At 39.9% G+C, this 23071-nt stretch overlaps 2 protein-coding genes across 2 annotated transcripts in view; both read right to left on the bottom strand.

Moving 5' to 3' along the window:
* The window catches only part of bckdhb (branched chain keto acid dehydrogenase E1 subunit beta), a 43631-nt gene extending 31332 nt beyond the window's left edge, over positions 1 to 12299 (bottom strand). Inside the window, exons 1-6 of the mRNA XM_084026677.1 lie at positions 12091 to 12299; positions 11091 to 11168; positions 9664 to 9732; positions 7160 to 7293; positions 4797 to 4952; positions 1217 to 1325 (exon numbers count right to left, since the gene is read on the bottom strand). Of these exons, the coding sequence (XP_083882803.1) occupies positions 1217 to 1325; positions 4797 to 4952; positions 7160 to 7293; positions 9664 to 9732; positions 11091 to 11168; positions 12091 to 12280 (736 nt within the window). The 5' untranslated portion in view covers positions 12281 to 12299. The remainder of the gene's footprint in view (positions 1 to 1216; positions 1326 to 4796; positions 4953 to 7159; positions 7294 to 9663; positions 9733 to 11090; positions 11169 to 12090) is intronic.
* Positions 12300 to 14121: 1822 nt separating this feature from the next.
* Positions 14122 to 22466, bottom strand: ttk (ttk protein kinase). Its single transcript, XM_084026067.1, has 25 exons — positions 22404 to 22466; positions 21809 to 21896; positions 21491 to 21713; positions 21230 to 21336; positions 20982 to 21125; positions 20766 to 20880; positions 20598 to 20679; positions 20351 to 20466; positions 19797 to 19884; positions 19579 to 19687; positions 19251 to 19473; positions 18676 to 18782; positions 18261 to 18404; positions 17993 to 18165; positions 17529 to 17674; positions 17296 to 17422; positions 16846 to 16938; positions 16590 to 16747; positions 16312 to 16463; positions 16077 to 16201; positions 15629 to 15703; positions 15364 to 15540; positions 14879 to 14975; positions 14686 to 14771; positions 14122 to 14606 (listed from the first exon to the last, which is right to left on the bottom strand). The coding sequence occupies exons 2-25, from the start codon at positions 21894 to 21896 to the stop codon at positions 14538 to 14540; spliced, it is 3024 nt and encodes a 1007-aa protein (XP_083882193.1). The 5' UTR covers positions 22404 to 22466; the 3' UTR covers positions 14122 to 14537.
* Between the last annotated feature and the right edge of the window lie 605 nt (positions 22467 to 23071).

Below are 23071 nucleotides of genomic sequence, written 5' to 3'. Positions count from 1 at the left end.
CAGTGTTATTTACACACTGTGTAGTATACTGCAAGGGAACCCCTCTTTACTGTCACACCACTGTGGGCACAGCTCGCTAAAGAAAGAAAGACTGGAGATCTACAGGCCATATTCATTAATTAATTTCTCGACAATCATTCAACCAATCAACTTTATACTTGGCAGTGTCGAGTTGTTTGGATCAGCAGTTCTCAAGAAAGCTGCAACAACAATACTGAAGGCCAAGCAATAGGCCTGTTCCACTTTGGTGTTAGCTTTCTCCAATAAAATGCTATATTGAATGATGTACAACCCTAACAACAAAATGCCATTGGCTGCAAACAGCACAGTACCAAAACAATAGAAAGAAGCTTGAGCAGCTATTGTGAATAGCACTTGGGTGCATCAGGTTGCTGGCATGTTAGCGGGAGTGGGTCTGTAAACACGTACATCTTGTTGCTCTTTCATTTCAAAGACTCAAGAAACAATGAGGGAGATGTGATGATTGGGGGGGTCACTCCCTTTGTAACGAGGTGTGGTTTTAATATCTGCCGGCACCGTAACATGAGAAAATGTTTTGGACAATGATCACTAACTTAGCGCCATAATTGAAACAATGTCAGCAGTTGGCTGTCATATTTCCCAATCTCATCTGGCTCTTATCAGAGTGGGAAATTAACAAAACTTGTGAAAATCAAGGTTTTGCTTTGAGGCTGGTAGTACCAACCTTTTATTGTTCCGCATTTTATAACTATAATGAGCTCAGGCATCTTCCCAGCCTCCTATACCCTCATTATCATGTATATCAAATAGATATCACGTAGCCAAAGCAGTACTGTATTGGCTGCCAACAACTGTAAAGAGTTTATTACAATTTTGCTGGACACCTATGTGCATGGCAGCCTCCCCAAAGCCATGCTGGCCTAAACACTGATGTTCCCTCCAAGGAGTGAGGATTCAGCTGGACACCGTCAACACTTCACAGCCCATTTAGACGGTCTGCTTCACACTTGTAATCCTGCTGATTTAACTTGCATCGTTCGCAGTCAGGCATATTGTTTGTTTATCTTGCCTCACACCACTAAAAAGGGAGAATATTTGTTTTCGATAAGACTCCCAGGGAAACAGATCGGTGACCGCTGATGCACAACACTGAACATCAGGCCAGGGGTCACATGAACAAAAAACAAGTGCTGCTCAGTGTCGACTTTTTATATTCGCATACAGTCACACATACCTGCTGCCCTGTACAGGATCTTGGGCTCAAAGAATATGCAGGGATTCTGGTCAGCGATGCAGGAGAGGAGCAGCCCCTTGGCCTGCACTGGACTACGAGGTATTACAACCTGGGAAACACATGACACACTTCATCAGACGCAGTAATGTTACGATAATTACATTTTCACTCCTGTTAATATCTGAAAAATACCCATTTCATGGTGTGGAATGTGGAATGGCTTCTGTGATGGAAAATGCATACATGCAGCACATAAATTAGGTCTTGACAGGTGTTTCTTCAACGTCAGTGACATCTATTTCAGGGTCTTTGGAACAGAAAAACAGTTGTAGAGCCTCTTTGAGGGTCGTGCCCTTCAAGATTACAAGGTGACAAAGTCGAAGCATGTTCACAAAAGGTATAAATGAAAGGTATAAAAGTTCACGATTCTTTTTTTTTTATTACAGAAATTGGCTCCACACCTTCGGAGGAGGCCAGCATGCCTTGAACTGGACCCGGTTCACCTTAACTGTTTGTGAGGAATTTGATACCGATCTGCTTAATGAAGAGAGAGGACCAGGCCTGACCCAAAAAGGATCATCAACATGTCTTATCAACTGTTGTCTCTCTGACATTTTAACTGTGTCGGATATTAAATGTCTTAATGGTAATTAGGTCAGAATTGGGGTGTCGTCACAACACTGGGCCAAAAAGTTGAATCAAGCCTTTCAGACCATTTGGTGGGACTGACTCAGATCATTTGCACAAATATTAACATTTATCAGTCTGACCTTTGCTGCGAGACAACATGTTTATGCTGCTGCTGTGATGCTTATTCACAGTGGATGAACTGTAACTGTAAACCATACAGCCATTCCCGGTCTGTGGTGTTTGGGATGCTTTGATGCTGATGATTATGCTGATGAATGCTCAGTATAAAAACACAGGTAGGCATTATATCTCGACATTTTAACTTGTTTGCTTTGAGCACATAGGATTTCTGTGGGTGAGAGAATTGTTCTCCTCAGGCCTTGTTCACACACCTACAAGCTTCAGAGAGCCTGCTCCTTTGAGTTTGTGTGTGTCTAGCATTGAGTATACATTTTATATACCAATATACACTATCTTGCCAAAAGTATCCACTCACTCATCCAAATAATTGACATCAGGTGTTCCAATCACTTCCATGGCCACAGTTGTATAAAAGCAAGCACCTAGGCATGCAGACTGTTTCTACAAACATTTGTGAAAGAATGGGTCGCTCTCAGAAGCTCAGTGAATTCCAGCATGGTACTGTGATAGGATGCCACCTTCCTCGCTCCTAAATATCCCACAGTCAAATGTATTATAACAAAGTGGAAATGATTAGGAACGACAGCAACTCAGCCAAGAAGTGGTAGGCCACGTAAAGTGACAGAGTGAGGGTCAGCGGATGCTGAGGGACATAGTGCACAGAGGTCAACAACTTTCTGCAGAGTTAATCGCTACAGACCTCCAAACTTACATATATCAGCAAGTGCAACGCAAAGCGGTGGATGCAGTGGTGTAAAGCATGCCGCCACTGGACTTCAGAGCAGTGGAGATGCGTTCTCTGGAGTGACGAATCACGCTTCTCCATCTGTCAATCTGATGGACAGGTATGGGTTTGGCGGTTGCCAGGAGAACGGTACTTGTCTGACTGCATTGTGCCAAGTGTAAAGTTTGGTGGAGGGGGGATTATGGTGTGGGTTGTTTTTCAGGAGCTGGGTTTGGCCCCTTAGTTCCAGTGAAAGGAACTCTGAATGCTTCAGCATACCAAGAGATGTTGGACAATTTCACGCTCCTAACTTTGTGGAACAGTTTGGGGACGGCCCCTTCCTGTTCCAACATGACTGTGCACCAGTGCACAAAGCAAGGTCCATAAAGACATGGATGAGAGAGTTTCGTGTGGATGAACTTGACTGGCCTGCACAGAGTCCTGACCTCAACCCGATAGAATACCTTTGGGATGAATTAGAGTGGCGACTGAGAGCCAGGCCTTCCTGTCCAGCATCAGTGTGTGACCTCACAAATACGCTTCTGGAAGAATGGTCATAAAGTCCTAAACCTTGTGGAAAGCTTTCCCAGAAGAGTTGAAGCCGTTATAGCTGCAAAGGGTGGACCGACGTCATATTAAACCCTATGGATTATGAATGGGATGTCAGTTAAATTCATACGCGAGTGAAGGTGAGAGAATACTTTTGGCAATATAGTTTAGTTATTCCTGTCCAGTTATATGACTGGACAGATATTTTCTCCAGTTGCCACTACAATGGTTCCCAACAAAGTTGTTCACAAGCAATCTGTTTCTATACATAATTGTTAGTTATTCGAGTACCCGTAGCTTGTTATCATGCTACATGGGGAACAGTTCCTCTAGTTTGTTTTTAAGTACTTTTACTTAGTTGAGTTGAACTGGGAGAGCTGTCCTACTTGCGTGTTGCAGTGGAAATTGCCAAGATATTCTTTAAAGGTTGAGTTAATAACAATAAAACACCCTGTCACACTTCCAGTATTTGAGTCTGGAGGAGTTTTGAGAGAAAAGAGAAAACTGCTTCACAACCTGCTTCAAAAAAAGTTCTACGGTTAACTTGTTTTTTTTTTTTTTTAAATAAGTATGGACTGGACTTGCATTTAGATAGTACCCTTTAGTCTTCAGGCCACTCATGCCCCCCCCCCCCCCCCCCCCCCCTTCAGGAGCAATTTGGGGTTCAGTATCTTGCCCAAAGACACTTTGACAGAAGGGCTGGAGGAGCCGGGGATCCGCTGGTTTTCAGAGCAAGAGCACCATTTCTTGGGAGTAAATTTAAGCCTCTATGTGAGGCAAGATTACATAGTAGTTTAATCCTTGGTTTCCCTCTAAACCTTGTCATCTTCCCACCATTTCATCTCCTCAAGTGGCACAATTTCTATTTCTCCAACATGTTATCCTTCCATATTATGGTTGGTGCAGGTTTTATTTAAGATGCTTTAAATGGCCTTGGGTTTACTCAACTCGAGTCCATTCCTAAAACAACAGCCTTGTAAAGCTTTTTTTGACTGCATTATTTTGTGGATGGTGTTGCAGAGGAATTTAAAAAAGTGCATTTAATAATACAGCCGGGGCCTTATATAACAAGCAATTCATCAAATTCATAAGGGGTCAGCTTTAGTTGCGATTGTATAAAATCTTTACAATTCAGTCGAAACAGTCCTGCTATTTTTTCATCAACGCTCATAAATGTTACTTTTTCTGTACTAACAATATTCAAGTGATGCAGGGAGGCCTGAAAAAAAAACAACAACAACAGGATGTTGTTGTTTTAGCTCGAAAACATAATTTACTTGTTCAGAATACTGACCTTCAAAATAATTTGTATTGATTGTATGTATTTGTCCATTCTGAATTTTCTGGTTGTATTAGCATGACTATGACTGATGACTAGAAATGGGGACTGTGCTTCACCAGGCCAGAATAATTGCCAGAATAATTTTTAATATGTTTTGGGACACAATGTGACATTTCAAAATGGCACACGCAGAAACAAATATATATATATCTATAAAAAAAGAAACAAACACAAGTAAAAAACACATGGCTGACCTTGATGCCAGGGCAGTGGGCGAAGAAGGCCTCAGGGCTTTGAGAGTGGTAAAGTGAGCCATGGCCAACGCACCCCCACGGAGCCCGGATGGTGAGGTTTCCACAGTCGAACAAATTGCCAGAACGGTAGCGGTACTTGGCTGCTTCATTGACTATCTGGAAAAAGACCAATATAATTCAGGTTTGACCCAACAGCACATTATTAGATGACATTAGAAGACAAAAATGTACTGATCCTTATGAGACACCTGGGTTGTTGGAACAGAAAAAAACATTTCAGTCTGTAAAAGGACAATTACAACAAAGTGCTATAAACATAATTCTACAACATTTTTGTATGCCGTTATAATCAACTGTACGGTTTTTTTTTTAGCAAAATGCACCCTAGCAAATTAAGTGCTTTCTTTTACTTTTGTGAAAAGGACCACACCAGTGGACACTTCATGCGCCAAGCCAGTCTCTCTGCTATTTCCCTTAAAGAGTTTAAAAACTAATTTTGTTTTTAACGAGCAAAATAACCTCCTGAGTCTGGTTACTTTTACCTACTTCTACAGTTTCTTCTACTGGTCTTCCTCCAACAAGGTGTCCCAAGTTTTCCTCCCTGAAACTCAGGTGGGCTGTTAATTCAGCTTTTATCTCTCTCTAAGGTCAGTCTGGACTGCAGCATTTTAAGTGAGAGTGCAGAAGGAGAGAGAAGGATCCAACTCGAGGCCCAAAACCAGATTTGATCTACTGTTGCTTTGCATCTCAACAGGAGCCAAACTGGCACCATTATCAAACATTTTGTTTTAAGTTTCCTTGAAGTAGCATGGGCTCACATTTATCTTGTGGAGGGAGGGATACACAGAATGACACTTGTGTCAGCATGTATGCTATGCATGGTAATACAGCAGCGCTGCCCACCGTCCGGCTCAGCTTGTTGCTGCCACATTAATCTCCCTCAGACAAGTCACGACTCACGGGGAAGGCCTTCTTTAGAGTTAGATTGTAGAATATGAAACAATAGACAACTTCAGATCTATTTGGCAAACACCTGTATGCAACAAGGAATATGATATACAAACGGAAGACATCAAATGTATTTCCATTTGCTCTCTCTCGCTCTTGTGTTTCTGAAGATACTGAATTGTCTTCATCATTCCTATGCAAATAGAACTACATATGCATAAAAGGTTATCATTTATACATTTATAGTACTAGTCTAGTAAGAGTGACTTGGATGCCAACCAAAGATATAATCCATAAGCATGTACTCTAATGATTCATCATTTTAGAAATAAGAAGTATAGTGATTTCATACTCAAGTTCCCAGTTCAATCATTTGATTAGACATCTGCCACAGTATTTTCCTATTGACATTGTTAGCCTATAAAAGGCTGTTTTTAGTTAGGCGTTTGGTCACTCAGATATGCCGTCATTCAGCATGTGTACACAGAATATTCTTATCCTTATTACTGACATAAAACCGTGTATCAAAGTGGGTTTTTTCCACTCCTACTTTAATGTCTTTTGATTTTTGCCAATACAATTGTCATCATGCTTAGGGTTATGCAAACAGGATGAACAATGTTGCCATGGAGTCATCGAGATGGGATTAATTCGAGCCATTTTTATTTATTTATTTATTTTTTACAGAAGAAAGGTTTAAATGTGATATTGTGAGATATAATCTGATGTTTTTAGGAGTACCTTAATATTGAATTTCAGAGAGAGATTAGAAAAACAGCTATCAGTGGAAAGATTGTGCTGAATCCACCAATAACTGTACGTCTGTCAATCCTGATTTTCCTGAGTTATGACTCAGAGAAGAAGGAATTTGATGCAAAAGGCAGGTTTGAGAAGTTACGTCAGCATACTTTCCCTCATTCTAACCTGTAACATAAACCAAACACCTACAACATGCCAATGATTGTGATCCACTGTTAGGAGAGAGGCTCCTCCTGGACCACGTCAACATTAAAACAAGCATATAATTCCTATAAATTACAGATTGATTTTCAGATGTTATTTTGCGAAGTGTAAAAAATAGGATTTCTTGTCTCTACGACATCAATAGTTCTTGTCTTGCACTTAATAGAAAGGTGAAGAGATGCAACCTTATTGAGGAAAAAATACATACGGTAGTCAGTGGTGGGAGACAAATCATTTTTGGACAATTTTTAAGCAAAATTTGTGGCTTCCAGCTTTCCAAAATATTAAAATTTGAATGTGAAAATGTTTTTGTTGCATACAGGATGATTAAGTGAACATGTTACAGAAATTACAGTTTTCTGAGATTTTATGGACAAATGATTGATCAAGGGGAAAATAATAAAGTAAGAAAAGAAAATCGGCAGATTAATAGTGAGTTGGTCCCTTCTTACCTGGTCAAAAGCAGGATAGATGTAGTCAGCAAACTGGATCTCAGCAATGGCTGTGGAACCAGCAACAGCTACACCAATACCAAATCCCACAATCCCCTGCTCACAAAGGGGGGTGTTGAAGACTCGGTCCTTACCTGTTGGAGACAGCAGCAAAGAAACTGAAGTATAAGAGGTGGAAGGCGACCTGTGGCTACTGAGTGAGTGGGGAAAAGTTCAAACAGAGGTTTAAGGTGTGGTAGCCACTTTCCAGACTGGGACCACTGAACAAAGAGCAGTCTCTCTTAAAAGGCTATGCGGTCCGAAAATAAATGAAGTGAAAAGCTGATGACTCCCCGTCATCTGTAGCTAACCAAGCCTGTGATGCACACACCATAGAGAAAAAAACTAAATTAAAAATTCCACTCTCCACCCTATAATCTGACAAAGAGCCGCAAGAGTGGGACTCTAAATTTGGGTCGGTTGTGTTATTTTTGTTCTCATCTTATTTGCTAATCCAGTCTTATTTTGTTTAGCTGGGAAGCGTGCTTCTTCTCAGCAGTGAAACTGCCCTTATGTGCCCTGCTCTGCTCCGCACTCACAAAGTTCAATTAGCAACCACAGCACCACAAACCCTTAGGGGAATGAACAATTAAGTAATGGAAATGCTGTGCCTTGCCACTCAGACTGAAGGCAACCTCAAACATGCAGCTTCATGTGAAAGTGACTGTAAGGAACACGTGTGTGGGTGTGTGTGTCTGTGCATCGTCAAACCGACGAGTTGTAAGTCAATTCATGACAAAGACAGACTAAGAGATGTAACAATATCACACCATGCAGCCAGGAATGCATCGCTATGCTGACACTCGTGCCAAAGTTGTTGAGACAAGTCTAGAATGCATGTTTTAATATTCAACAGATCTGGGTAACTTTCATGCCGAGTAGTGCCGTCTGGCACCGACGCTGCCTTCAGTGAAAAAGGTTACACACATCAGTGAGAGGGAGAGCCGGTCAGAGCGTAGGGTCAATGTGTGCACGCAGTTGTTTTCAGACAAACAGCCCTTAGAGGAAGTTAAGGAGAGCGGTGGCTCACTGATGTGAATGCATCGGCCTCGTAAAAAGCCATTCATATAGTGTCCGCCCTGCACTAACCTCTGTGCTGTATAATGGATGTGGGTGGCAAAGGTGTGCGCCATCCCTTTCAGTAGAGAGAGGGATGAAAACAGCTTTGCGCTCGTCACAGTACACAAGGATGAGATGGAAAATAATGATCCCTCTCCAAAAGGTCAACACTTCTGACGTCAATGAAAACAAAAGGCAATGCCAGTTACTGTGGGGTTTAACACTCCTTGCTATTGAAATAAAAAACAGATTGTTCTCAGATTTACTGAATAGAAAAATCTGCTTGATCACAATGTTGTAGGTCTTTCAATAAATCTAGGGGAAATTGGTTACAACCACTAACATTTCATCTACTCAGCATCATTCTTGAGCCTGACCATAGCCTATTTTATACAGAACACATTTAACACTATTGCCATTTCTGTCCCCAAAGAGATTTATTTTTATCATCTAACCGTCAACTCCAGAATCCAACTGGAACTGCCAGTTTCCTTTGAAGGGAAAATCCTCACTGACTAATACCAGGAAGACACATATATTACGAATCTAATGAACTGCAGATACAGAGCTCTCTGTGGGTTTCGACTCCAAAGCAAACTGGTCATAGCAGCTACATCCCCATAAGGCTTTTCCACAGAAGGCCTTTTGACAGTGGGAAAAGCACAGGTGTAAATAATCAAATGAGTGATGGCCGAGTTCCATTTAGCTGCTTCAGATTCAGGTTCCCGGTATCGTGCGTGAGGCTCATTTGTCACGGCTTACTGGGACCCTTGAATAGAACTAAGCCATTGTCAAAATTATTAGTAACTCCTGGGATTTTCCGACAATGACAAAGTCAAAACATCAGCTGTTGAAAAGGCTAGTAGTTAAATTATCTCAAACTGCTTTAGCAAGAAATTGCAAAGCAGACATGCCAGTCGTAAGCTGACACGTGCCAATCCTTACACATCTGTAAGAAGGCCAATATCTGCCATGACTGCGACCTGCTGGAAAGAATGAATCCACAGAGAGGAGACCCGCATCAATCTCTGCTGGATGGACTTGTAATACAGAGTTGATTTTCTCTTTAAAAAGGACTCCAATCACATAAACATTTGAGTTAAATTTAAAGGAATACTTAAGATAATGCAAACTACTACTATTAACAATATTTTAGCAACGTCTCCAGCTAAATTTGAGCACCAGAGCATTGTCTTACTATATCAGTTTACTGTATCAGGTTTGTAAGGCTACCCTTACGACAAAAGGACAAATAAGTGCAAACGGATCCTTCTGGTCCTCTCGGTGAACAGTGAACAGTAATATGACCTACGAGAGGGGGAGGCAGTGAGTTTGTTCTGTCCTCTGCTGCCTATTAGTGGCAAACTTATGTAATGCAGGCGGAAGGAGAGAATGAAACGTCTTACCATATTTGTCTCTCAGACCCACTGTGCATCGGAACACTCCACCAAAGGCAACATCTTCCCCAAAGATGACTGCAGGATAACACACGATACAGTCAGCAATAAATACGTTAAATAGAAAAAATATCATTTTCAACACAGAGGAACATAGCAACCCTATACATCTTTTTATCCATCCACGGCACCCCTAAATTTTCATTCTTAATTTTCACTTTCAGCAAGTTATATTTATGACATCTTTTACTACTTTGATGTTTAGCATAATGATAAACCCTATTATAACTATTTTTACTATTGTTATTGTTATTGTTCTTATTATTATTAGAAGATGATGATGATAGTGATCAGAGGGCTATTGGACAAAACCTAGATAGGGGATTAAGCTGGGATCCAGATGCACAAAAGCATGTCTCCTATGTTATGACATAAGTCACCATGGAGATTTATCCTGTATGTTCCCCCTCAGCCACCGTACCTGTCAAAGTTATTGTTTCATATAGCATTTGAGCTCCAGATTAAAACACTACAGTAACATCATCTGGTTCATTAAGTCCTTTTTTATGGAGGTACTTGACCTCCTCGCACGTCTCCATCAAAAGCTCTTGCTCAGTTTGTGAGAAGTATGCCACATGCGTCGTCGTCGCCATGGTGAATCTGGGATCTGCATCGGTGAATCAGTGATCGATTTCAGGGTCAATTTGAGGAAGACACGAGCACGTACTTCACAGGATTAGTTGCAGCTGGCTTCACTCAGCTGCTCATCCTGGTTTGGCCTTTGTGCAACCAAATTAAGCCAGACTTCTCTCATTGAAACATGTTGAACCCAGCTTTGTCCTTTATCCTGGTCCTGGATATCTGGTTTCTACTTTTGTGCAATAGCCCTCAGGTGGTGGCGAATTGAATCCACACAGTGACAACACTCTGAATCTGAGAGATATTCTTGCCCCACAAAAAGCCAAAATGTGTCCAAAGACAATTAATTGTGTTGTAACCTAATTCTACCGTCTATTTGTAGCTCTGCTACTGTCAAATCGAAGTGAAGCCCAAGATTCAGACACCTAGAAAACAGCCTTCTGTTTATTTAAATATGAAAGTGCTGCAAAAGAAATATGTTGTCCCTAAATATCATTGACTAATCATTATAAATAATAATGATCTCAAAATGGATCAGAAATAATGATGACTTTCATTTTTAGCCATAATCATGCAGCCCTAATCCAACCTGTGTGAAGATTTCCTATTGCAGTCTGAAATTTTACATGGCTCACATTAAGTCTTACATTAAGTCTTACAAGGTTATGAAAATTGTTTAAAAGTGGCAGTACGTTCTTTGAAATGCTGCATGATGATAAAGGAGGTAATAAGTTAGACCGTTCACAGATTTAATCTAATTTCAGCTTTAAAAGTAATTTTCCTGTTCAGCATCCTACCTGCTGTTGGATCACTGGCGAGAGTGTTGTCCAATGCACTTGTGACTGACTGGAACAAGTTCATTTTCTCGGTGGGCCCTAAAGGGTTTTAAGAAGAAAAAAAGAAACATTTTACAAAAGGATTTAGGACAAGCAACAATTATTTTACATTTGACAAAATGGACACTGTTTACACAACTGCATGTTACCATACCAGTTATTGCAGAAAGGAACCACAATAAGGACATGTTGCTGCCTTCAAACAATGGAACACATTCTTTGGTATAGCAAGGGAACAAATGACACTAAGGGTGGTTTTTCTGGATCCCGTAAGAACATCATTTGAGTGCCAACATCCTGGTCAGATGAACTTTAGGAACATTACTCCACACAAGGGGCTGCTGCTATCATGGTTGGGTACAAACTTCAAAAGCTTCATTTTCAAGTCCCCCCCTCCATGCAGAAAAAAAAATGCATTTTGCTTATTGTCACTTGTTTTGGACGTTTCACTGTGCAGAATGTGTGCGACTGTAGAAGGCGGTTTGCACATTCATCTGCCCCCCTTGTATCTCAGTTTAGCACCCGGAAGTGCGGGATTTTTGTGACATCACAACTAGTTAGTAGCCAATCACGCTCTCATATGCAATTTAACACAGCTGTCATGTGGAAACAATGTACGTTCACTGACAACTGAGTTTTCAGTTTATGTAGGAGACATCTTGAATAAACAACATTGTTTGCATATATTTAGCAATTCTGTGAATGTGGGAATATGATTTATCAGACACAAACTGATTTATCAGCCATTACTCCAAGCACAGTAGTCGAGGCCAAACATTTAAAAAATCGGGTTCAAGTCTTACACCTACGATAAAACTGAGTGGATAACGCAAATACAACCCTTTCATATCCAGAAAGCCACTTGTCATTTCAACAGCTGATGCTAAACTGTGAAAAAACAGCACCGCTGCACAAGTATGTCCTGTTAATGCTACTGTTAGCTGGCTAGCCAGCCACTCACCATACTGTGTCGGCACGGCGTCGGGCTGGAAGGTGAAGTGCGCATGTCTTCGTTGTGTTTTTGTACGGGAGTCAGAGGCCGGCGACAATTTCAAAAGAGTGGCCGCAAAAGAGCTCTGAGGCCCGGTGCCACCGGGGATGGAAAGTTTGGAACGTGCACCTTGGATAAAAAATCGTGCAGCGGCCGCCATCGCTGTTGTTATATGAAAGACCAGGAAGGGCAAAGTGCGAAGATTGTCTATTAAAGTGAGACATCGTCACTCGGTGGAGGGCATCGAGTCGAAATCCCGCCCCAAAGTCTTTCACAACTGTTTGCACGTGTAAAGTAAACTTCATGCTCTTCACACAAAAGGCAAAACTCCAGAAATATTCTGCAAAATCAAACTCGAAGCACTCGAATACTAGTGACTTCAATGTAAAATTTATCAGGGATTTATGCCTTTTATACTGTATGTCGGGCATCTGCATTTTTATGCAGAATAGTCTGTTTTTTGTAAAAAAAAAAAAAAACAGACACATTTTGAAACACAAAGATATAATGTAATATATAAAGTATACTGTAATAAAACCAAGTTGTTCTTGTATTTTTAGCAGAATTGATTGAGGTGCTTATAGCCTACATGAGTTACAGGTTGTGATCATTGTGTCTCAAGTAGCCTACCAGTTTTAGTTTGTAAACAACTGACAAATCTGAAATAACCTGACGCACCATGTTGGGATTTCTGTCGGTACCCTAAGCTAAATTCACAAACCGTCTCTATTGGCTGATTATATTTTAGCAGTAGATTAAGAGAGAACATTTATTTTGTTTGCATTAACAACAATAACAACAATATCATCCCACAAGACATTTTATAATGTATCTTTGTGTTGCGTTTTGCTTTGAATGTGTAAAATAAATAAAATCCCCTTTATCTTGTCCACAGGGTGGGACAAGGCTAGTTTAGGAAGGGAAGGAACGTCGGCTCTCTATGGACCCAGGAAAAGCAGCAGAGTGAGACCTCGTGTCTTCTTCACCATGCGCCGATAACGGTTGTGATTGGTCCAAAGGAGGGGGCGTACATGGTAGATGTTGGATAGTCAAGATTTTTATTGTTTCGTTACCAGTAATGAAATACTCCGTCTCAGTGCAAACTCAACTTTTGAAAAGCAACAATAAAATTCCAAGAGTGACAAAATAAAAAAATACATTGAAATAAATAAAAGATAAAATAGAAATAGCATAACATTACAATTAAGAGCATACATTGTAAATAATACAAATAGGTATAGCCTAAATACTTTCAGTGCAAGATTACACACATGGAAACGGATGTGAGATGTAAACAATAGAGAATTGTATTAACCTGTGCAAACGTCCCTGAACCTGCTGGTCCGGATGCTCCTGAACAGCCTGCCTGACAGGCCAGGAGCGTGAACTGACTGGGGTGGCTGCAGGTCAGAGTGCCCTTTTTTTACCGGGATATGGTAAATAATGAAATGCTGCCAAATTCACGCTTCAAATTTTCAGTTTGAGTTCACGTTGATGTTTGCACTACAGCTCAACAGTGCACCTGTAATCTTAAATACTGTTACAAAAGTACCTGCTATCAGACAACCAGGAAACCCGGTGAAGCCTGAACTCACCTTCAACATTTTCCTTCACAGGTTTGAAGAGTTTTTGGAGTCCTGTTCAGAATGACCCTGACTATGACTATTTACTAGATTCCTGTACAGTAAAGCGTGTACATAAGCGGTTTGCTGAAAATCTCATTTGAATCCTCCTGAGAGAAACATTGACAACTATATCGTTCATTTTTAACCTTAAAAAGTCTTCAAAGTCAAATGGCATTGTAATACATGACAATTTCTTCATATTTTAAATGTTGTGAAAATCATTCCTTAAAAGTAAAATTATTTAACTTTTAAATAATTTCAGGGAGAGTTCAATTAATTTATGAATGAATTTCATCTCCCTTTTGCATTCCCTTCAGTGAGGCCTATGGAGAGGATTGGCATTTCAACCAAAATCAACACCCGACAACATTTTACCTATTGAAATTTTAATACAAGCAGGAAAATGTTGCAATCATGTTTGTGTCATTGTGCTGCTTTTGATATTTTCATTTAGTGAACATTTTGATAAATCCAACAGCCCTTCTACCACCAAGAAATGTGCTAAAAGAGCACCTCGTCAGTCAGTCAGCCATTCTTTGTATAAGTGGAGACAAAGAAAGCAACAACTCCTAAGGATACAGTACATTTATTTGACTATGCTGTATGCTAACATTTATAATAGAGTAAAAATGAAGCAATATAATGCTTTTGCTTCCAACATATATAGTCCAAACATAAAGATACGTTCTACATCTTACAGAAAATACTGTTCCTGTACTGTACTTAAGTCGTTAAGAGGGGTATAAAAAAAACACAGAAAAAGAAATATTCATATCATAGTCTCCAGGATAATTAGGTTGATGACTTTGCACACTCTGCAACATCCAACTTCCTGCCGCTGCTGCACATTTTGGCCAGATTCTGTTAAAGAAAACACAGTTAGTATTTTAAGAAATAAATGGATGGAGTCAAAGTCTAAAGTACTACCAATCAATTTTACATTTGCAGCTCGGACGATGCTGTTTGGAGACTGGAGGGCTGCAAGGTCCGTTAGGATCTTCTTGAGATCATTGTTGCTTGGACATTCTGAAACAAGCAACAAGCAAGTCCAGGTCATTGTCATGGTGAACAGTTAAATTGGCTTCCAAGTACACAGACTTTGAGTGTGTGTGTGTGTGTGTATGTGTGTGTACCTGGTGCAGGTGATGCTTGTGGCTTCAGCTGCAGGTATGGATGCTCAAGCAGCTCTGCGATCGCGATTCGCTCTCTGGGATTTCGTACCAAGCACCTCTAGAACCCCAGAGAAAACAAGTTATTTGTATTTTACATCACTTCAACAACACGTATGCAGCTGATGTTCTTATCTATTGAATTGTAGCTAAATATGCTGCTATGTATTCTATTTAAATGTGTAACATACAGAAGTCTGAAGAGGAGAATGTTTTAGCCTTATTTATATGTTTAACAACACTCAAACACTGAGGATGCAATTGTGATTTTTGACATAGATCAACAGATTTAATAAAAATCTAAATAAAGTATCTAAACAAATCTTTTTTCTGTAAACAAGTGCAAGTATATGAACACAAATGTGCAGAATAAAGTATTTTAGGATGCTAATAAACATGCAAGCTCTTATAAAAGCAGAGTTGTATCGATTATAGTCGTGGTCTCCCACCCTTAACACATCCAGCAAATCCTTCTCAGGGATGTCAGGGAATTCAATCCTATGGGAAGGGTCGATGATGGCGTGCAGCTTGGCAATTTGATTGGTGATGCTTTGGAATGGAGTTTTCCCATAAGTCATGCAGTACAGGATGCAGCCAAGGGACCACACGTCACCTTTTGGACTGATCTTTGGGAGGGAAAAGAGGAAACGTTTTCATGTGCGTCAATCAGAAACAATTGCTTGGAATGTTTAATTGACTTGCTAAGCTTGGTACCTTCGAGCGTGCTTTTCCTGCCTGGGATGAGGTGTCTTTGATGGCTTCAGGGGGCATATAGTTCAAGGTTCCAACCTGTGTTGGTCAAACAACCATGTATTATTATGTAGGTCTGATATATGATATATTAATTATGTTGACAGTAAAATCAGTTCTTTTTGCTGACTTTCATATAACAAAACATCTCTTGTTGTACATCCATGACAATGAGGATGTTTGTTTTGAATGCATTTCCTGGTTTGTCTGTGCTCAGCCAGTTTTGTTTCCATGACTGCAACTCACACTGTGTGCATACAGTATTCAGCATGAACAACTTACATTGAGCAGTTGCAGCTTGCATAGATGATCAGGTCAACATTGCATCTCATTTGCATTACCCTGGGTTTCATTTGTTTTTTTCCCCATCACTAAGGCTGCATATTAACACACGTAATAGAGGGTTCCTTACCTGTGAATCCTTCATAATGCTCGTTACATCTGGTTGGATCCTGTTTGCGATGCCAAAGTCAATCAACTTCAGCGAAGCATTGACGATGACAAAGTTGGCTGGCTTCAAGTCACTGTGGACAATTCCTGCATAGGAGACACAGAGAACATATATATATTAGAAGTGAAGGTAATTTCAGTCAGTGACACTGAGAATAAATGAGGGAACTGTACTCAGAACTATAGAGAAAGAGAACCATGTTTGTGGATGGTGGAGACGGCCTCTAGCATGTTCTTCCAGTAGAACTTCCTCTCAAGCGGATTCACAGTTTTACGGTTTCGCAACCAAGTGTTCAAATCCAAGTTTCCGCACTCCATCCGCATGTAGATGTAGCTGTTGGTTATTTCACTGCAAACGCAAATACAACCGTCATGGTTACATGAACTATCGTGTCACAATTTGTTTTATCTATGCAAATATGACTTATTGTGCAATGCAGTGATACATTGTTTCTGAACATGGCCGTGTACTTACTAGTCATAGAGCTTGATAATTTGATCGCTGTACTGCTGCAAGTGGTTCAGATGTTCAATCTCATTTTTGTAGCTTTCTATTGTCTGAGCGTCGGCCTCCTCAAGGTCGACATATTTCACAGCAAAAAGCTGCTTTTTGTGATCAAGGACCTGGTATACCTGAAACAAACAACGGCCATTGATTATGGTTGCAAACAACAGCAAATGCAAAGTGTATGCTGCTTTAACTTAATACTAATTCCCCACTAATGTTTTACCTTGCTGGATCCACCACGTCCAATCATCTTGAGTATGAAGAACTGCTTGCCCTTAATGGTAATGGTTTCATTTGACAACGCAGCGAGGGAAGGCTAAAATAGTGATCAAACAAAACATATCGTGTCATTACACTTTGAAATCAGAAAAGGGCCATTTCTATATTTTCTACTGCAAGACAAGTTGCTCTCTACATGTTCAGCTATAGGAGGCATAATTTCTGCTCAATCATTTAATCCGTCCATGCTGTAGGAGTCGGCACTTTCATATCAGTAACAGCCGGGTATACAGTTGAAAGCATTACGGAAAAAATGTCTTCCAATAGCCAAGTTATTGTTGCTTAATCAGTGAGGACAGGTTCTTAGTGTCACAGAAAACTGGTGGAAACATCACAATCAATCAACAAATGGATTAATTTATAAACATAACAACAAAAGGTGAACATGCGTTACCTGTGGAGTTTGAAAACAGGGCCCTTGGTTTAGTGGTGTGCATGGCTGCTGCACGGCTCCAGCTCTGTGTGAAGCCACTGCAGAGGAAGACACTTCAGGGTGTCTCTTTACAACAGGAGTGATAAAGCTAAGGGGAGAAAAAAAATGACGTAGGTGTGATTGGGCACATTTTATGATGAAACATGAGAAGTCCTTTAAAGCTTGATGTTCCAGACCAGCAGTGGATATAATACCTGTTAGCGCTGGGGTTCCTGTAGCTGTTTGGTGTCTGACAGACTGTTTGTGGATTCGGTCTCGATGGAAGCTGGAGGGATGGAGTGGGGAGAGACTCCAGCACACGGGGAGCAGGTCTGGGATCAGGGGGTGATGTGCGTTTATTCTAGGAAGAATACAATTCAGAAAGATTTGATCAGCACTAGGGTGATGTTTTGATACTCAAACTGATAAATAAGTCGTTTGAAGGGGCCACAAACTAGAATCAAAATTATATCATAATCATTTATATGAAAAGGTGGAATGGAGTCAGCAATCTGAAGAGAAAAGTATCGCGTTGTCATATCTGTATGAAGAGGTTATTAGTGCTTAGATCTTCCAGCAAGATAGAGCCGACAAAAGCCAATCATATTCTTTAAGAAAATTGAAATATTTTGCTCCATTTGCATTATACAGAAAATAGTAGTAAAGAATGTCATTGAACCTCTGGAGAAATATGCCGGTTGGCAAGAGTTGGCATCTTCCACTCTGATGAGGGCTCCTTGGTTGCAGCTTTAGGCTGTTCCACTGACCGGTTCACGGGGACCCGAGCAGGAAGCTGAAGTTCCTGGTTTCTCTCCCAAGTAGACACACTTACTGGAGCACCCATTTGCAAATCTACCAGAAAAGAAAGTAGAAATTAGAAACATTTGAGTTACAAAGCATGCCCAACTCTGCTGTAAGTGTAGTCATGCTCCTCAGTGAATCTCTACCTGTGGGATATTCCTCCTCCCTGGTGGGCACAAGCTGTTTCTCCCCAGCTTTCAGGTTACGTATGGCCAACTCCAGGAGCTCCGCTGGTCTGGCATTTAAAGTCAGGGCTTTGTGTAGGATTGAAGTGGCTTTGATCACATTACCTTAAAATGAAGGGAGGAAGAATATTTGTATTTTCACGATGTTTAATCAGCGAAGTGAACACTGGTGTAGTCAGCCTGTGGATGAAGTCAGAGCTTGTAAGAGTATTATGACACTAGCACATCTGTAAAAACAATTTGATTCGTTCCTAATATGAATGTTGCCAAAAGTAAACCTGCATGTATTCCATGAGAAGCTTATTTAGAACTGTGAGTGTGTGCAAACTAGTCTGTCAGATCAGATTTCTGGAAATTTAAATAAAAGTCAGTCTACCTTGAGAAACCTCAAACTGGGCATGTGCTACGTGGACAAAGGCAAAGCCTTTACAGTTGGATCTTGCAACTATAAAGTGGTCCTGCGCTTCATCAGAGTCTTCCATCCTGCAAAAGAAAAATGAATGAATGAAATGTGGTTATAATTAAAAAACACTTGACAAAGCTTGTTAAAAGGAAAATATTAGCAGAACCATCCAGGCACACAGGCTGTTTAATACATGTGAGATGTTGCTATTAATAAATGTCATACAAGGGCATCTATTCATTCTATAATAACCAACACTACACCACAATAATTCAATAATATTGGTTGGCTTCTCTCTGAAATTGTAGGGCAATGTGACAACTTAAATATATAATTTAATTACAGGCTGAGCTTCCATTAAAGCACTGGAAATTGAAACTGGAAATTTGACTTATTATTGTACTGTGTATTTTTAAAATATGTTCCGGTAAATATGTTTACACACATTTACAGAGATGTTGCTGTGAAAATGATCCCCATCTTATTTTTTCCTGCAACATCCAAATACAAGTCCATAATGAAGATATAATATTTTCTTCCACACTCACCCCTTGAGTTCTGCATATCTGACCAGTATTCTGGCATAGCTGGTGTTTTTGCTGAATTGTCTTATTGGCAACCTGGAAAAGATTTTAGAATAACAGTCCTTGAGCTTGTTGAGGAGGTTGATGTCTGTGCGAGGGTTGCCTCTTTGCTCCAGATTCATCAGATATGTCCAACATGACTCGGGGGAATTTGTATTGACGATCTGGTCGAAGTTAAAGGTTTCATCTGCCAGGGAAAAAACGAAATGTCATCCAAATAGTCAAAAGAGTGAATGCACATTGTTCACACAGCCATAAAACGTTTTTTTTGACTACTCAACAAATATATTACCTTCCATTCTCGATGCATCCCTTGTGCCATGAGTGTGAAGGAGTGTGGTGGTGGAGTCCACAGCTGCCTGGTCCTCCCAAGGGCAATGATCTGGACTGACAACTGGTGGCTGAAAACACAACAATATAAGAAAACGATATTACATCTTTTCTTAAACTGATTGTTATGTTGAATCTGATATGAGTGGACCCAAATGACTGTAACTTGTTTATACTCACTTGAGTGTATAAACGATCTCCATCAGCATTATTTTTCTTTGAGGACGATAGCCGAAATAGTGGGGTCACATTTGAACCAGATGTTTGCCTGAGACAAAAACAACCAAACCAACAAACACACACCGAAATATTACACATTTGATTGAAATAATCAAAAATGTGAATGCAAGGTTAACTAGGATGCAACAATAAATCTACACTGATAATAATCTTTTCATCTCTCACTTTATCAGCAGTGCTTTTGTTTAGAATGTACTGTATGTCGAGAAAGGAGATATCTGCTCAGCTCAAATAACAAAAGCACCACATGCTTAAACAAAGATTGTTTGATCCAACTCTGAAAATAAAAGGAAACCATTTGAGTGACCTAGTTTTCTACAATGGCATTTTAGAGACTGCTGCTGTCCTTTTAAGGGCTTCACTTTTCAGACTGTGAGGTTTACGCCTGATAGAATATCATATTTTATTTAGCAACAAAACAGTTTTCATACAGTATTCCTCAAGGCATGATCAAATTAAACACATCTGGAAATCAATGTGGGTATAAAAATTACCTGGACAAACTGGTGTGGATCGATGCATCATTTCTCTTTGAGGGATTCTCATAAACAAAGTCATCATCGTCATCCTTTTCTGGGATAGAAAAAGGTACTACAGGAACTCTTCCTGGCTGAAACACAAAAGTTCAGAACACGATTTAAAATCTTCAAGGACTATAGGGTGATTCATTTCAAATAATCTTTTAAGGGGGGAAAGCATGGTAAAGTGTAAAAACACAAGTGTAACAAATGTAACTCTCACCATGCCAACTGCTCTCTTGCAATGAGATCCAGATCTCCAGCCTGGTAGTTGGTCATCTGATGATCCACCAAGGGGTTCTGTACTGCAGGCCAGAGATCAACAGATGTCAGATTCCCTAATTCAAACAGAGGCCTTAATAAATGTTGGAAGGTGTTGTTCTATTCTTACCCCGAACCAAAAATACTGGAGAGCTGCAAGTCCCCTGTGCCGTCTGATGTTCTGGGCTCTTTTTGGAATGCAAAACCTTTTTTGACAGAACTGTGCACATTACTGTTGGACAATCCTGACAGAAGGAAAAACACACAATGAAATGTAAATATAGCACATGATAATACTGTTGCTGTAAACCAGTAAAGCACCAATAAAGCATTAATAAATACTCACGTGGTACATTTTCCTTATCCTCTGAATGGATGATTTGTGTTTTCCCTGTCTGCATGGTTTGCAAAGCAGCCTCCAGCATTTCCTTTGGTTTGGCACCCAGTCCAATAGCATTTTGCAATATATAAATGCCTCTCTTTGTGTTGCCTGGTAAAGATGATAAAGCAGTCACTAAAATAACCCTGATAACAAGAAATGAGAATTTGCTCACATGTGTGCAAGAAAAAAACCAAGACCAAGAGCAAACCTACCCTGCAAATGTTCAAACTGTGCATGCGCAACATGAACAAATGCAAAGTTCTGGCTGTGAGATCGTGCCACGTTGAAGTTGGCTTCTGCCTCATTGACATCTTGAATTCTAATAAAAAAAGAAAACAGGAAAAATATGCTAGATGTTTTTCTTTAAAGCTTATTCGTTTCATTCGGCAATGTTAATCTACTGATGAAAACAGAATTTTCATCAGTAGAAAGAGTACAAAGTTATTGGATATACAATAACCATGGTTACTCACGCTTTTAACTCTGCAAATCTGACCAACAACCTGGCGTAGCTCTCATTCTGACAGTATTTCCCCAGTGGCATATAGGAGAATACTCTGGTATGAAAGTCAATAAGCCTGGTGAGGTGGTTACGATCCAGGTGAGGGTCCCCTTTCTTCTCCAGGTCCGTCAAGTATGAGAGGCATGATTCAGGCGAGTTTGAGCTGATGACCTGGTTGATGTTGTCCGTGTCATCTGTAACAAGCGCAAGGTTATGGTGCAATTATGAACGTACATATGGATAAATGATGTATAGGGATATTACAGTGACAGGAATACCAGGCAATTACCTTCATTGAGATGCTTTTTTATTTTGTTGATCTTTTGATAAAGCATGGCAAGCTGCTGCTTTCTGTCTGTATGCTCCTCTTCTTCCATCTGAAATTGATGAGGAGAAACATAACATTAGCCCGGATACTCATGACTTCGGACCTTTCAATAATCCTTACAAGACACTGCCAAACCGGTGGTGTTGTGGTAAATCAAGCAAGTTACGCGTTAAAACAAAGATTAGACTGTACGTTACCACAACGACTTGCTTCTTTGTGGGTCGTTTATTTATTTACCTATTAACCAACTTTCTTGAAAATACTTATGTATGTAGAATTGCTTACGAACGCATTAGAGTGACATATTCAAGTCAAATTACTGGACACTGTTCTTTCTTTAGAAACAAATGTACTATTTCGTTATTACAATCTGGAGCTAGCTCAGTTAGCTAACGATAGCTAGCTACATGTTAGCGCTGTTGTTAACGATAGGTAACGTTACGCTGGTGACTTCGTTCAGCTTAAGGTTACGTTACGTAAACGCAAAAGGTATAAAGAAACATCTATAAATAAATTAATAATGACATAAAAACAGCACTATTCGAAAGCATCTCACCGCGTTTAGGATGTCAAATAAATCCCGTTTGACGAAGAACCAAAAACTGTCCGAGTTTTCAAATATGCCACTTCCGTCCTAGTCGTGTGCTGATTGGATAGTTTTGTGGTGACGACATCGTTGGCTATGTTTACAAACTAGCACTTTCCCTCAATCGCGAATTTAATTTGTTACACAGTAATGTAAATGTGTAATACATAGTTTGCAATTAATTATTCATAAAGCATTATATGTGTTTACAGTTACATTAGGTTTACTTTCATTATATTCTTTTATATCTCTGTCAATTTAGTTCAATATCATTCGTTCTCAGGTCAATATGGTCAACTTCCCAATTATTATAAATTATTTATAATAATTAATTAGTAGTATTAATATTATTATTCCTGAGTTTCTTTCTCATAGCTGTAATGTCACTAAGTCAATGGTTCTATAGTCGAAAAATAGATTCTGCTGGGGGAAAAAAAAGAATAATGCTTAGAGAAAGACTTAGGTGACATTAAAAAATATACTAAAATATACAAAAGTCCATTGTGTTGTGGTACTGTATTCGAATAATGTTATCTAAACACACAGGAATATTGTATAGATATATTGAGACACAAATGACAATCAGGAAGTTGTCTATAGCGTTGTCGCGTCCGTAATTTCCAACACTACCTGAATGC

Source organism: Eutrigla gurnardus (genome assembly GCF_963514095.1).
Source record: "Eutrigla gurnardus genome assembly, chromosome: 14".
Classification (NCBI taxonomy): domain Eukaryota; kingdom Metazoa; phylum Chordata; class Actinopteri; order Perciformes; family Triglidae; genus Eutrigla; species Eutrigla gurnardus.
This window is presented reverse-complemented; position numbering and strand designations above follow the sequence as displayed.

Bases quoted from the DNA above. Each gene is read 5' to 3' on its own strand.
- ttk (XM_084026067.1), bottom strand. From the start codon at position 21,896: ATGGAAGAAGAGGAGCATACAGACAGAAAGCAGCAGCTTGCCATGCTT. The intron at 20,680-20,765 runs GTAAGAATAGAA...TCTGGCCTGCAG, and splicing joins TCCAGTATTTTTGGTTCGGG to TACAGAACCCCTTGGTGGAT. The intron at 16,939-17,295 runs GTAACGCATGTT...TCACTATTTTAG, and splicing joins CCTGTTTTCAAACTCCACAG to CCTTCCCTCGCTGCGTTGTC.